The sequence below is a fragment of the Amblyraja radiata genome, chromosome 8 (genome assembly GCF_010909765.2).
Source record: "Amblyraja radiata isolate CabotCenter1 chromosome 8, sAmbRad1.1.pri, whole genome shotgun sequence".
Classification (NCBI taxonomy): Eukaryota; Metazoa; Chordata; class Chondrichthyes; order Rajiformes; family Rajidae; genus Amblyraja; species Amblyraja radiata.
Window position 1 is genome coordinate 6,499,687 of NC_045963.1, and position 16,405 is coordinate 6,516,091.

Sequence of the window (16,405 nt, forward strand, 5' to 3'; positions counted from 1 at the left end):
CTACGCACAGTACAAATGGACTCTGCTTCAGGTATTTTGATAGTACCCGACTGACCTACTAATACTCCCAATACTCCATGACATGGTTGTTGAAACTCCGATGGTATTCCCCAGTGACCCAATGTTATTAACACCCAGTGTCGGGCACAAGCCACCCGTGCCATGAAAAAATCAAACTCCTGAGTTGCAGATTCTGCACAAACCACTTCTGGGACTGGGATTATCAGAACAAACCGTCGACGCCATGTCAGCATCCCTCCGAACATCCACTAAAAACAGCACTTGTCCAGCATCAAAAAAATGGGAGAAGTACTGCTTGGATACAGGGACCACCTACTCAACCGCTACAGTTACCAACGTACTGGAATTCCTGGCGAACCTTCACCACGATGAAGGACTCAGCTACAGAGCCATCAGCACAGCTGGAAGTGCCCTGTCTGTCTATTTAAAACCAGCTCCAGGACAACAGGCCATGGGGTCCCACCCGCTGGTGGTCAAACTAATGAAGGGTATTTACAACTCTAACCCCCTAGACCAAGGTACACCCATACATGGGATGTCAGTGTGGTCCTGACGTACCTCAGGGGATGGCCACCAGCCAGGTCCCTCAACCTGGAACCGTCTATGCTCAAAACACTCATGTTGATGGCACTTGTATCTGTACAGAGGGTCCAGTCACTACACCTATTGCAACTGGACACCATGCTCACAGCTCCAGACCAGATCTCTGTCGTTACCCAGGGAATGATCAAACAGAGCAGAGCAGGAACACCTAATCCAGTCGTGGAATTCCGGGCTTACCCGCCAGAAACACGGTTATGTGCCATGACCCTACTATCCTACATAGACACAACCAAAAATTCGAGGGAGATGAAAAGCCTTGTGGGTCAGTCATAAAAAACCTTATGGTCGGGTGACGAGCCAAACCATTGCGAGATGGCTCAAGCAGGTGCTAAAAGCTGCTGGGATAAACACTAACATGTACAAATCTCATTCCACCAGGGCAGCATCCACGTCGACGGCTAAAAGAATGGACGTGCCTATAGACCACATCCTGGCTACAGCAGGATGGTCGGGGGAAAGACCGTTCAGAAATTTTATAATAAGCCGTTGGCAAAACCTGTTTTATTTGCAGAAAAGATTTTCCAGACTGCAAATATTTAATTTAAGCCCAGGGGAGCAATTTAATTTCTTTGTTGTTATTGTTAAAAAATACCATTGTGTTTTTCTACAAACAGATTCATTGGTTGATTACGATAACACACTTCCTCCCTCAAGGACTTCGGCAGTGCATGAATTAATACCTGTTACACGGTTTGAAATCACAGAGCTTTGAAGTCTTCACGTAGTCACTCACGTGACTCCGAAGTAAAATAGTAAGATTAAACGAGAACTTACCAGTTTGAAGTTTGATCTGTATTTTATGAGGAGTTACGATGAGGGATAACGTGCCCGCCGCTCCCACCCTCAATAATATGGGTCAAACTGATAAACTGATGTCTCCTTATCTTTACTATGTTTACTTCAATAACTGTGTCTATCTGTGATTCCACACCGCTGCTTTGAAGTATGCCGCGCATGCGTGCTGAGCGGGTTCTTCACGTAATCCCTCATCGTAACTCCTCATAAAATACAGATCAAACTTTAAACTGGTAAGTTCTCGTTTAATCTTACTATTTTATTTTGCACCATCTTGATGTAACAATGCATGGTATGAGTTGCCTGGACAGCTTGCACACTGTTTCACGATATCCCAGTAATGCAATGATAAACTCTGAGTGGCATGGTGGAGGAGCGTTAGAGTTGCTGCCTCCCAGCGTCAGAGTCCTGGGTTCGATCCCGACTACGGGTGCTGACTGTACGGAGTTTGTACGTTCTCCCCGTGACCGATGTGCGTTTTCTCCGAGATCTTCCGTTTCCTCCCACATTCCAAAGACGTACTGTCTACATACCATGATCACAGTGAATGGTGGTGCTGGCTCGAGGGGCCGAATGGCCTCCTCCTGCACCTATTTTCTATGTTTCTATGGTTTGTAGGTTAATTGTTTTGGTACCAATGTATAAAAGTGTTCCTAGTGGGTGTAGGATAGTGTTAATGTGCGGGCATCGCTGGTCGGCACGGACTCGGTGGGCCGAAGGACCTGTTTCCGCGCTGTACCTCTAAACTAAACTAATACCTCAGCAGCAACACTGTACCTCAGGGTGCAGATCAACAACTCCCTGAGGGTCTGCAGTCATATAGCATGGAAAATGGCTTGCCCACACCGACCAACATGCCCCAGCTACACTCGTCCCACCAGCCCACATTTGGCCCATATCCGTCTAAACATATACTATCCAGTTACCTGTCCAAGTGTCTTCTAAATGTTATTATAGTACCTGCCTCAACTATCCCCTCCGGCAGCACATTCCATACACCCACCACCCGCGGTGTGGAAAGGTTGTCCGTCAGTTTCCCGTTAAATCTTTCCCCTCTCAAATTTCACACAGAGGGTGGTGGGTATATTGGTATACACGGTGGTATACGGTGGTATACACGGTATACACGGTGGTGTATACGGTATACGGTGGTATACAGTGGTATACACGGTGGTATACACGGTGGGTATATTGAATGAGCTGCCTGAGGAGGTAATTGAGGCAGGGACAATAACAGCATTTAAGACACTTGCACAGGTACATGCATAGGAAAGAGAAAATGACAGGGACATGGATAAGAGATAGTACTCTTAAAGATGGTGGAGTCAAGGGATATGTGAAGAAGGCGGGAACCGGGTACTGATTGTGGATGATCAGCCATGGTCACAGTGGGTGATGGTGCTGGCTCGAAGGGCCGGATGGCCTACTACTGCACCTATTGTCTATTGAAAGATTTAGTGGGATACTAGACTAAGTGGGACCCGTTGGGTCCCATGTTCACATGGGAGGGCTGGTCCCCCAACGCAATATACCACCTCTCCACCAATTCCAATATTGCTGGCAAATGGGGGGGGGGGGGGGCTTTCTGGGGCGCTAGTATGGGTGTTGTAGGCTGAAGGGACTGGTTTCCAGAGGGCTAGTATGGACATTGTGGGCCAAATGGATTCTTGGGCTGGCAGCTTAGTCACTCAGGCCTGGTGGGCTGGCAGCTCAGTCACTCAGGCCTGGTGGGCTGGCAGCTCAGTCACTCAGGTCTGGTGGGCCAGCAGCAGCCCAGTCACTCAGGGCTGGTGGGCTGGCAGCTCGGAAACTGACAGAAATTCTGCCCAAAACAGGTGAGATACTCTATGAGAGAGAAAGGGGAGAGGGTGGAGAATCAATTTTAGACATTTTTCATCTTTTTCTGCAGATCACAGCAATGTAGGAGGAAAGTCTATCCTGGCCTGGATCTCACAGGGAGCCAATGAAGGGAGGGAGAAAAATACTGGGGTGAGGTTTAATACTTGCAGGGGGAATACTTACTGATGGGGCAAAGGGACTCCTCCTGTTTCACGCACAGGGCAGGCCAAACAACTCAATGCATTTTCATTTCATTTCCATTTCCATTGCAGTTTCAAGTACAGGGCAAGCCAAACAACTCATTGCATTTTCATTTCATTTCCATTCCCATTGCAGTTTCAAGCACAGGGCAGGCCAAACAACTCATTGCATTTTCATTAAGGGCTAACAAATCATTTATTGCAAGTACATTGCAGACTCACGGTTCAGTTGACTCGCAGTTTAGAATCACAGTTGTGGACTCTCCCTCACGATCTTCCAGAGTGACTGACTGACCCGGCATCTGGGGCTTTATACTTCTCCCCCCTCCCCCCCCCCCCAAAGGGGCGATATCTTCATCATGGTGATTGACAGGCAAGAGGACCAATCAGCTGATCTCACGGTTTTTTAAACATTCATAATTTTTTTATTTTTCAGGGATCGGAAAAATCCTTGTGGCTGCTGCAGCGGAGAAAGACTGTGAGTAAGATGGCCAAAAATCGTAGCGATATCGGGTAGCCTTTTTTCTAAAATCAATTAACAATGTAGACAGGAAGTGGTCAAGATCAAGTCAAGTCAAGTCAAGTCAAGTTTATTTGTCACATACACATACGAGATGTGCAGTGAAATGAAAGTGGCAATGCTCGCGGACTTTTGTGCAAAAGACAAACAACCAAACAACCAAACAAACTATAAACACAATCATAACACACATATTCTTTTACATAATAAATAATGGAAGGAAAAACAGATGAGACTGTTAATGCAATAATAATAGATGGGCCAAACACGAACGGATGGGACAAGTGTATATGAGGCATGTTGGTTGGCATGGACAAGTTGGGCTGAAGGGCCTGTTTCTGTGTTGTTTGACTGTCATTCTGTGATCATGACTCTTATTTCGTCTGAATTTGATTCCCCTATTCTGTGTAAAAGACGATGTGAATTCACCCTATCTATTTTCCTCTTTTTTTTACACCTTTATAAGATCACTGCTGAACCTCAAGTTCAAGTTCAAGTTCAAGATTCAAGAGAGTTTATTGTCATGTGTCCCTGATAGGACAATGAAATTCTTGCTTTGCTTCAGCACAACACAACATAGTAGGCATTGACTACAAAACAGATCAGTGTGTCCATAAACCATTATATACGTAAATACACACATGAATAAATAAACTGATAAAGTGCAAACCCCCTGCACTCTATGGAATAAAGTCCCAGCCTGCCCAACCTCTCCCTGTAGCTCAGGTCCTCGAGTCCTGGCGACATCCTCAGGAATCTTCTCTGCACCTTTTGCTTCTGGTTCGGCGACAGTGATGAAGGGTCTTCAACCTGCACGAACTACCTCTGTTGCTAACCCGCAGTGGGCGGCTGACCTGTACCCTGCTGCCTCCTCCATCGCATTTCTCACATCGGCCGGCTGCAGGGAGCAGTGGCAGTGGGGCTGCAGCTGCACCAACACTGGGTGACCAGCAGAGGTCAGGCCTGCTCCAGGGCTGGGTGTGGATAGTGGGATGAGGGAAGGAGCTGGTCCACTCTGACCCAGTTATGCAGGGGGAGGCTGTGGGGGGCAAGGGTGGCTGACATGTGCCTTAGCAAGTGCCCTTTTATCTGGGAAGGAGCCCTCACCGCCCAGTCTTTAGTTTAGTTTAGTTTAGAGATCCAGCACGGAAACAGGCCCTTCGGCCCACCGAGCCTGCACCGACCAGCGATCCCTGCACACCAACACGATCCTACACACACTAGGGACAATTTACATTTATACCAAGCCAATTAACCTGCAAACATGTACATCTTTGAGGTGTGGGAGGAAACCGGAGTCCACAGAGACTCACAAAGTGTCCCCAGAGTGTCACAAAGGTAATGCTACAGTTGTTATGGGAGATTTCAACATGCAGGTAGACTGGGTAAATCAGGTTGGTACTGGACCCCAAGAAAGGGAGTTTGTGGAGTGCCTCCGTGATGGATTCTTGGAGCAGCTTGTACTGGAGCCTACAAGGGAGAAGGCAATTCTGGATTTAGTGTTGTGTAATAAACCGGATTTGATAAAGGAACTCGAGGTAAAGGAGCCATTAGGAGGTAGTGACCATAGTATGGGGTGGGACTCCCCCTTCTCTCTCCCCCCGTCTCCCGCTTCTCTCTCCCCTCTGCTCTCTCTCCCCCTCCCTCTCCCCCTTCTCTCTCCCCCCATCTCCCCCTTCTCTCTCCCCTATTCTCTCTCTTCCCCTCTCTCTCCTCCCCTCTCTCTCCCCCCCTCTCCCTCTCCCCCTTCTCTCTCCCCTTCCCTCTCTCCCTTCTCTCGCTCCCCTTCTCTCGCTCCCCTTCTCTCTCTCCTCCGTCTCCACCCGAGGGAGCGTCCCACAGTCATTGACCGCGATCGGGGGGGGGTGGGGGGGGAGGAAATCTGGGATGGTCTGCATCCCAGGGTACTTAAGAAGTGGCTCTAGAAATTGTGGGCGCATTGGTGATCATTTTCCAATGTTCTATAGATTCAGGATCAGTTCCTGTGGATTGGAGGGGAGCTGATGTTATCCCACTTTTTAAGAAAGGCGGGAGAGAGAAAACAGGGAATTATAGACCAGTTAGCCTGACATCGATGGTGGGGAAGATGTTGGAGTCAATTATAAAAGATGAAATAGCGGCACATTTGGATAGCAGTAACAGAATCGGTCCGAGTCAGCATGGATTTACAAAGCGGAAATCATGCTTGGCTAATCTTCTGGAATTTTTGGAGGATGTAACAAGGAAAATGGACATGGGAGAGCCAGTGGATGTAGTGTACCTGGACTTTCAGAAAGCATTTGATAAGCACATGGTATTGGGGGTAGAGTGCTGACATGGATAGAAAATTGGTTGGCAGACAGGAAAAAAAGAGCAGTGATTAATGGGTCCCTTTCAGAATGGCAGGCAGTGACTAGTGGGGTATCGCAAGGATCGGTGCTGGGACCGCAACAATTTACAATATACATTAATGATTTAGATGAAGGGATTAAAAGTAACATTAGCAAATTAACAAAGCTGGGTGGCAGTGTGTACTGTGAGGAGGATGCTATGAGGATGCAGGGTGACTTGGACAGGTTGGGTGAGTGGGCAGATGCATGGCAGATGAAGCTTAATGTGGATAAATGTGAGGTTAACCACTTTGGTGGCAAAAACAGGAAGGCAGATTATTATCTGAATGGAGTCAAATTGGGAAAAGGGGAAGTACAACTGGGGAACTGGGCATCCGTGTTCATCAGTCGCTGAAAGTAAGCATGCAGGTACAGCAGGCAATGAAGAAAGCGAATGGCATGTTGGCCTTTATAACAAGAGGAATCGAATATAGGAACAAAGAGGTCCTTCTGCAGTTGGACAGAGCCCTAGTGAGACCACACCTGGAGTATTGTGTGCAGTTTTGGTCACCTAATTTGAGGAAGGACATTCTTGCTGTTGAGGGAGTGCAGTGTAGGTTCACGACGTTAAGTCCCGTGATGGCGGGACTGTCATATGTTGATAGAATGGAGCGGCTGGGCTTGTATACTCTGGAGTTTAGAAGCGTGAGAGGGGATTTCATTGAAACATATAAGATTATTAAGGGCTTGGACACGCTAGAGGCAGGAAACATGTTCCCAATGTTGGGGGGAGTCCAGAACCAGGGGCCATAGTTTAAGAATAAGGGGTAGGCCATTTAGAAAGGAGATGAGGAAAATCTTTTTCACCCAGAGAGTTGTGAATCTGTGGAATTCTGTGCCTCAGAAGGCAGTGGAGGCCAATTCTCTGGATGCGTTCAAGAGAGAGTTAGATAGAGCTCTGAGTTATTCCAATGCTTTGCTCCTTTTTTTGGGTCCAAAATTGGCTTGGGAATAGTGAAGACAGAGTCATAGACTGATACAGTGTGGAAACAGGTCCTTCAGCCTTCCAATCCCACACCGGCCAACACGTCCCAGCTACACTAGACCCACCTGCCCGCGTTTGGCCCCTTTCCCTCCAAACCTGTCCCATCCACGTACCTGTCTAACTGCTTCTTAAACTAACTCCTCTGGCAGCTTGTTCCATACACCCACCACCCTTTGGTGGAATAGATACCCCTCTGATTCCTATTAAATCTTTCCCCCTTCACCTTGAACCTATGCCCCCTGGTTCTCGATTCCCCTACTCTGGGCAAGAGACTCTGTGCATCTACCCGATCAATTCCTCTCATAATTTTATACACCTCTATAAGATCACCCCTCATCCTCCATTGCTCCAAGGAATAGAGTCCCAGCCTACTCAACCTCTGCCTATAGCTTACACCCTCTAGTCTGGCCAACATCCTCATAAATCTTCTCTGTACCCTTTCCAGCTTGACAACAGAGGGTTGTGGTTGAAGGCCAATATTCAGGCTGGAGGTCTGTGACCAGTGGAGTTCTGCAGGGGTCTGTGCTGGGACCTCTGCTGTTTGTGATAATATATTAATGACTTGGGCGTAAACATAGATGGGTTGTGTAGGAAGGAACTGCAGATGCTGGTGTAAACCGAAAATAGACACAAAATGCTGGAGTAACTCAGTCGGTCAGGCAGCATCTCTGGAGAGAAGGAATGGGTGACGTTTTGGGTCGAGCCTTTCTTCAGACTGAGACTCAGGGGAGAGGGAGACACAGAGATAAGGAAGGGTAAGGTGTGAAAAGGAGACATCAAAGGGAACGCAGCTCAAGGAAAATGTAGAATAGATTATTGTTAGAAACATAGAAACATAGAAAATAGGTTCCGGAGTAGGCCATTCGGCCCTTCGAGCCTGCACCGCCATTCAATATGATCATGGCTGATCATCCAACTCAGTATCCTGTACCTGCCTTCTCTCCATACCCCCTGATCCCTTTAGCCACAAGGGCCACATCTAACTCCCTCTTAAATATAGCCAATGAACTGGCCTCAACTACCTTCTGTGGCAGAGAATTCCACAGATTCACCACTCTCTGTGTGAAAAATGTTTTCCTCATCTCGGTCCTAAAAGACTTCCCCCTTATCCTTAAACTGTGACCCCTTGTTCTGGACTTCCCCAACATCGGGAACAATCTTCCTGCATCTAGCCTGTCCAGCCCCTTAAGAATTTTGTAAGTTTCTATAAGATCCCCCCTCAATCTTCTAAATTCTAGCGAGTACAAGCCGAGTCTATCCAGTCTTTCTTCATATGAAAGTCCTGACATCCCAGCAATCAGTCTGGTGAACCTTCTCTGTACTCCCTCTATGGCAATAATGTCTTTCCTCAGATTTGGAGACCAAAATGGGTCTAGGGGAAGATGAATAGCTAGGGGAAGGTGACAATGAAGCATACAAATATAAATCAGGAGGATAGTCAGACTGGTCGTGGATGGGTTGGTTCGTAAGTTTGCAGATGATACCAGGATTGCTGAGTTTGCAGACTGTGAGGAAGGCTGCCAAGTTATTGAACTGGATATAGATCAGCTGTAGGCATGGCAGATGGAGTTTAATCCACCCTGATAGACAGCAGAGGATGGGTGGGTGAGTGTTATTCTGGCTGGAGTGCTGGGACCGCTGCCATTACCTCTCCCCATCACCAGCTGTCCTGACCTCCCCTTCCAGAATCACTTCCTTGGTCTTGTTGAGCGAGGAGTTATAGAGTTATTGATCTTATAGAGGTGTATAAAATCACGAGAGGAATAAATCGGGTCGATGCACAGAATCTCTTTCCCAGAGTAGGGGAATCGATGATCAGAAGACATAGGTTCAAGATGAAGGAGAAAAGATTTAATAGGAATCTGAGGTGTAACTTTTTCACACAAAAGGTGGTGGGTGTATGGACCAATAGACAATAGACAACAGGTGCAGGAGTAGGCCATTCGGCCCTTTGAGCCAGCACTGCCATTCAATGTGATCATGGCTGATCATCTACAATCAGTACCCCATTCCTGCCCTCACCCCATATCCCTTGACTCAGCTATCTTTAAGAGCCCTATCTATCTCTTGAAAGCATCCAGAGAACCGGCTTCCGCCCTCTGAGGCAGAGAATTCCACAGACTCACAACTCTCTGTGTGAAAAAGTATTTCCTTGTCTCCATTCTAAATGCCTTACCCCTTATTCTTAAACTGTGGTCCCTGGTTGTGGACTCCCCCCAACATCGGGAACATGTTTCCTGCCTCTATAATCTTATATGTTTCAATAAGATTCCCTCTCTTCCTTCTAGCTGCCAGAGGAGGTAGTTGAGGGATTGGACAGGCTAGATGCAGAAAGATTGTTCCCAATGTTGGGGAAGTCCAGGACAAGAGGTCACAGCTTAAGGATAGAGGGGAAATCCTTCGGGACCGAGATGAGGAAAACATTATTCACACAGAGAGTGGTGAATCTCTGGAACTCTCTGCCACAGAAGGTAGTTGAGGCCAGTTCATTGGCTATATTTAAGAGGGAGTTAGATGTGGCCCTTGTGGCTAAAGGGATCAGGGGGTATGGAGAGAAGGCAGGTACAGGATACTGGGTTGGATGATCAGCCATGATCATATTGAATGGCGGTGCTGGCTCGAAGGGCCGAATGGCCTGCTCCTGCACCTATTTTCTATGTTTTTATGTTTGAGGCTGGGACTATCCCAACGTTTAAGAAACAGTTAGACAGGTACATGAATGGGACAGGGTTGGAGGGATATGGGCCAAACGCAAGCAGGTGGGACATTGTTGGCCAGTGTGGGCTAGTTGGGCCGAAGGGCCTGTTTTCACACTGTATCACTCTCTCTCTCTCTCTTTGAGTTGTTATTGCGACACCACTCAACCAGCCTCTCCTGTACGCTGGCCCCTCATCACATGGTGCAACGTGATGGTGACGTGTAAGAGGCTTCAGCCAGACACATGGATATACAGGGAGCAGAGGGATAGGGTTTCCGTGCAGACAAAGGTTAGTTTAACGGCATCATGTTCGGCACGGACACTGTGGGCCGAAGGGCCTGCTCCTGCTACTGTGTGTTGCTACCTTCAACATACTTGGTCAACCCAAGCACCCTGCATGTGTCCCCCCGACCTCTGACCCTCACTGGGACTTGCCCACTCTCAGCTCCAACTACCTGGGCAGTAAACACCAGCTGCACCAGATGTTGCCCCCCCCCCCCCCCCCCCCCCACTCCCCAGGTCCGACTCTGGAGACCCTCCCTTGGGTCTGGTCCGACCAGAGACCCTCCCTAAGGGTCCGACATCGAGACCCTTCCCCAGGGTCCAAAACCGGGACCCTGTCAGGGGAGATATAAGACTTTGCTTTCCATCACAGTGAGGAGGAGATTCGCTATGATGGATGTTTGTGTAAATTAATAATGATGAAATAATGGATGGGATTTATATAGCGCCTTTCTAATACTCAAGGCGCTTTACATCGCATTATTCATTCACTCCTCAGTCACACTCGGTGGTGGTAAGCTACTTTTGTAGCCACAGCTGCCCTGGGGCAGACTGACGGAAGCGTGGCTGCCAATCTGCGCCTACGGCCACTCCGACCACCACCAATCACTCACACACATTCACACACAGGCAAAGGTGGGTGAAGTGTCTTGCCCAAGGACACAACGACAGTATGCACTCCAAGCGGGATTCGAACCGGCTACCTTCCGGTTGCCAGCCGAACACTTAGCCCATTGTGCCATCTGTCATCCCATCTGTCGTCCCAAATTGTGCTGTGTCTTGGTTCTTCTACTTGTGTGTATGACTGCAGAAACCAAATTTCGTTTGAACCTCAATGAGGTTCAAATGACCACAAATAAATTGTATCATTGTTTCATTGTTTCTAGTTTGACATCAGGCCGTGATATGACCTTAAAGTCCCTGTAGGCATATCTATATTTAAATGTCCCTATCCAAGTGAAAACTAAGCAATTAGTTAACAATGAGCGCAGTGTTGGTGAGAGGCAGGAATACAGTATTGGCAGTATTTCATACAGCGGCGTGCAGGAGTAATGCAACGCTGTCTGGAGTAGGCATCGGGTTTCGGGGTGGGTAGATCCATACTTGGGGGAGAGGTTGCTGGTGATATTCATAGGCCAAATCCAAGCCCAAACCTGCTGCGTGTGTTTGTACTGCTGCATGTCCCATGAGGAATGAAGAATTGCATGCATTCCAAATGACAACATTTGCCTCCTTCATTCCAATTACTGTTCATTCTTCTTGACAAAGTGCAAGCGAGTCTTTATTAAAGCTTACACAAGCGTTTACTGCGGAGACACAGAAGTAAGTAAGTAAGTTTATTGGCCAAGTATTCACATACAAGGAATTTGCCTTGGTGCTCCGCCCACAAGTAACAACATGACGTACAGTGACAGTTGCGAATGGCTCAGAAAACACTAAACATTAATAATAATAAAACTTCAATGATAAAACACCATTGATCAAGCATGTGAACCAACAAAATACCAGATCAAAGGGAGGCTACAGATTTTTGGCTGTTGAGTAGAGCAACTACTCGTGGATAAAAACTGTTTTTATGTCTGACTGTGGAAGCTTTGACAGAAGGTAGAGTTGCTGGCTCACTGCTTCAGCCACATGGGCTTGATCCTGACCTTGGGTACGGTCTGTTTGTGGAGTCTGCACGTTCTCCCTGTGACCACGTGGGTTTCCTCCGGGTGCTCCGGTTTCCTCCCACATCCCAAAGACGTGCAGGTTTGTAGGTTAATTGGCCCTCTGTCATTTGTCCTTAGTGTGTAGGGAGTGGATGAGAAAATTGGATAACACAGAACTAGTGTGAACGGGTGATCAAGGGTCAGCGTGGACTCAGCAGGCCGAAGGGCCTGTTTCCAGGCTGTATCTCTCTAGGTAAACAAGGCAGTTGCTTCTACACAGGGTGCGTGTAGCTGTCCTTGGTCCAGACAGCAAGCACCAATATCCAGCCTCACCTTGCACTAGGCAGGGTCTGTGGAAGGAATAGACAGACAATGTTGTGGGTTGGGACCCTTCTTCAGACTGAGCATATCTGAAATGCTGTCTGGCCATTTCCTCCACAGATGCTGTCCCAACCGCAGAGTTCCTCCAGCATTTTGTGTTTTGCTTCACATTTCCCCATTCCTTGTGTCTCCATTAAAGCCAGTTTCATAGAGTCATATAACATGGAAACAGGCCCTTTGGCCCAACTTGCCCACTAATGTACCCCATCTACACTAACCCTATCTGCCAATATTTGGCACATATTCCTCATAACCTTTCCTGGTACCTGCCTCAACTACCTCCTCTGGCAACTCGTTCCATATACCCACCACACTCTGTGTGAAAAAATGGACCCTTAGTTTCTTATCTTTCCCCTTGCCTTAAACCTCTGTCTGGTTCTTGATTTGTCTGGGCAAAAGACATTGTATTCACCCTATGTATTCCCCTCATAATTTTATACACCTCTGTAAGATCACCCCTCTGTCTCCTGCGCTCCAAGAAATAAAGTCCTAGCCTGCCCGACCTCTCCCTACAGCTCAGCCCATCGAATCCTCATAAATCTTCTCTGCACTCTTTTCAATTTAATGACACCCTTCCTATAACAGTCAAGATTCCTTCCTAAGTGTCAGTATTGCAGTTGAACAAAGGGGACTATGGAGCCATGAGGGAGGAGCTGGCCAAAGTTGACTGGAAATTTAGAAGGATGAGAGGATATCTTATTGAAACATACAAGATTATTAAGGGTTTGGACATGCTCGAGACAGGAAACATGTTCCCAATGTTTGGGGGAGTCCAGAACCAGGGGTCACAGTTTAAGATTAAGGGGATGAGAAAAACGGAGATTTAGAACGGAAAACACTTTTTCACACAGAGAGTTGTGAGTCTGTGGAATTCTCTGCCTCAGAGGGCAGTGGAGGCCGGATCTCCGGATGCTTTCAGGAGAGAGTTAAATAGAGCTTTTAAAGATAGCGGAGTCAGGGGTTATGGGGAGAAAGCAGGAACGGGGTGCTGTTTGTGGATGATCAGCCATGATCACATTGAATGGCGGTGCTGGCTCGAAGGCTTACTCCTGCACCTATTGTCTATTGTCTATTGAAAGATACCCCAGCAGGGATGACAGTGGAACAACAATGGCAGGTATTTCTGGGAATAATACAGAAGGTGCAGGATCAGTTCATTCCAAAGAGGAAGAAAGATTCCAAGGGGAGTAAGGGGCGACCGTGGCTGACAAGGGAAGTCAGGGACAGTATAAAAATAAAAGAGAAGACATATAATATAGCAAAGATGAGCGGGAAACCAGAGGATTGGGAAACTTTTAAAGAGCAACTGAAGATAACTAAAAAGGCAATACGGGGAGCAAAGATGAGGTACGAAGGTAAGCTAGCCAAGAATATAAAGGAGGATAGTAAAAGCTTCTTTAGGTATGTGAAGAGGAAAAAATTAGTTAAGACCAAAGTTGGACCCTTGAAGACTGAAAAAGGTGAATTTATTACGGGGAACAAGGAAATGGCAGATGAGTTGAACAGGTACTTTGGATCTGTCTTCACTAAGGAGGACACAAATAATCTCCCTGATGTACCAGTGGCCAGAGGATCTAGAGTGACGGAGGAACTGAAGGAAATCCACATTAGGCAGGAAATGGTGTTGGGTAGACTGATGGGACTGAAGGATGATAAATCCCCAGGGCCTGATGGTCTGCATCCCAGGGTACTTAAGGAAGTGGCTCTAGAAATCGTGGACGCATTGGTGATCATTTTCCAATGTTCTATAGATTCAGGATCAGTTCCTGTGGATTGGAGGGTAGCTAATGTTATCCCACTTTTTAAGAAAGGCGGGAGAGAGAAAACAGGGAATTATAGACCAGTTAGCCTGACATCGGTGGTGGGGAAGATGCTGGAGTCAATTATAAAAGATGAAATAGCGGCACATTTGGATAGCAGTAACAGGATCGGTCCGAGTCAGCATGGATTTACGAAGGGGAAATCATGCTTGACTAATCCTCTGGAATTTTTTGAGGATGTAACAAGGAAAATGGACAAAGGAGAGCCAGTGGATGTAGTGTACCTGGACTTTCAGAAAGCATTTGATAAGGTCCCACATAGGAGATTAGTGGGCAAAATTAGAGCACGTGGTATTGGGGGTAGAGTGCTGACATGGATAGAAAATTGGTTGTCAGACAGGAAACAAAGAGTAGGGATTAACAGGTCCCTTTCAGAATGGCAGGCAGTGACTAGTGGGGTACCGCAAGGATCGGTGCTGGGACCGCAGCAATTTACAATATACATTAATGATTTAGATGAAGGGATTAAAAGTAACATTAGCGAATTAACAAAGCTGGGTGGCAGTGTGTACTGTGAGGAGGATGCTATGAGGATGCAGGGTGACTTGGACAGGTTGGGGGAGTGGGCAGATGCATGGCAGATGAAGCTTAATGTGGATAAATGTGTGGTTATCCACTTTGGTGGCAAGAACAGGAAGGCAGATTATTATCTGAATGGCGTCAAGTTGGGAAAAGGGGAAGTTCAACGAGATCTAGGGGTCCCTGTTCAGCATCATGAAAGTAAGCATTCAGGTACAGCAGGCAATGAAGAAAGCTAATGACATGTTGGCCTTTATAACAAGAGGAGTTGAGTATAGGAGCAAAGAGGTCCTTCTGCAGTTGTATAGGGCCCTAATGGGATCACACCTGGAGTACTGTGTGCAGTTTTTGTCTCCAAATTTGAGGAAGGACATTCTTGCTATTGAGGGATTGCAGCGTAGGTTCACGAGGTTAATTCCCGGGATGGTGGGACTGTCATTAGTTGATAGAATGGAGCGGCTGGGCTTGTATACTCTGGAATTTAGAAGGATGAGATGGGACCTTATTGAAACATATAAGATTATTAAGGATTTAAGAAGGAACTGCAGACGCTGGAAAATCGAAGGTAGACAAAAATGCTGGAGAAACTCAGCGGGTGAGGCAGCATCAATGGAGCGAAGGAAATAGCCAACGTTTCGGGTCGAAACCCTTCTTCAGACTATTATTAAGATTATTAAGGAATTGGACACGCTAGAGGCAGGAAACGTGTTCCCGATGTTGGGGGAGTCCAGCACCAGGGGCCAGTTTAAGAATAAGGAGTAGGCCATTTAGAACAGAGATGAGGAAACACTTTTCACCCAGAGAGTTGTGAATTTGTGGAATTCTCTGCCTCAGAAGGCCAATTTGCTGGATGCTTTCAAGAGAGAGTTAGATAGAGCTCTTAAAGATAGCGGAGTCAAGGAATATGGGGAGAAGGCAGGAACGGGGTACTGAATGTGGATGAGCAGCCATGATCAGAGTGGCGGTGCTGTCTCGAAGGGCCGAATGGCCTACTACTGCACCTATTGTCTAACAGGGTGACCTATACTGAGCACAATACTCCAAATGCGGCCTCACCAACATCTTGTACAGGAGGTTCTCTTGCAGGCTATTGACCTGAAATATGATCTCCAGTTCTCTCTCCACAGATGCTGCCTGACCTCTGGGCAATGCCAGCATTTGGTATTTTTAAATCAGTTGGATGCCTCAGTGATGGGCCCACATTGCTAGAGGTGCAGCACTCCCTGGGATCTCCACTGGAGCGTCGACCTAAACTTGCCACTCTGATCTCAGTCTCATACATCCGGTGACGTGGTTGGGAATGGGAATCAGGAGCGTTTCCTGCAGAAAGGTGCAGAGATCCATCAGGTAACGGCTCATATTGTAAGACCAAATACATATATCCATATAACCATATAACAATTACAGCACGGCCCTTCTAGTCCGTGCCGAACACTTACTCTCACCTAGTCCCATCTACCTGCACTCAGACCATAACCCTCCATTCCTTTCCCGTCCATATACCTATCCAATTTATTTTTAAATGATAAAATCGAACCTGCCTCCACCACTTCCACTGGAAGCTCATTCCACACAGCTACCACTCTCTGAGTAAAGAAGTTCCCTCTCATATCACCCCTAAACTTTTGTCCCTTCATTCTCAAATCATGTCCTCTTGTTTGAATCTTCCCTACTCTCAATGGAAAAAGCTTATCCACGTCAACTCTGTCTATCTCTCTCAT

The 16,405-nt window shown here is 47.1% G+C and overlaps 1 protein-coding gene across 1 annotated transcript in view; it reads right to left on the bottom strand.

The window, feature by feature from the left end:
* Nucleotides 1-16,043, bottom strand: part of LOC116976467 — a 40,003-nt gene extending 23,960 nt beyond the window's left edge. The window contains exon 1 of the mRNA XM_033026360.1: nucleotides 15,965-16,043. Coding sequence (XP_032882251.1) covers nucleotides 15,965-16,043 — 79 coding nt within the window. The remainder of the gene's footprint in view (nucleotides 1-15,964) is intronic.
* Nucleotides 16,044-16,405: the final 362 nt, after the last annotated feature.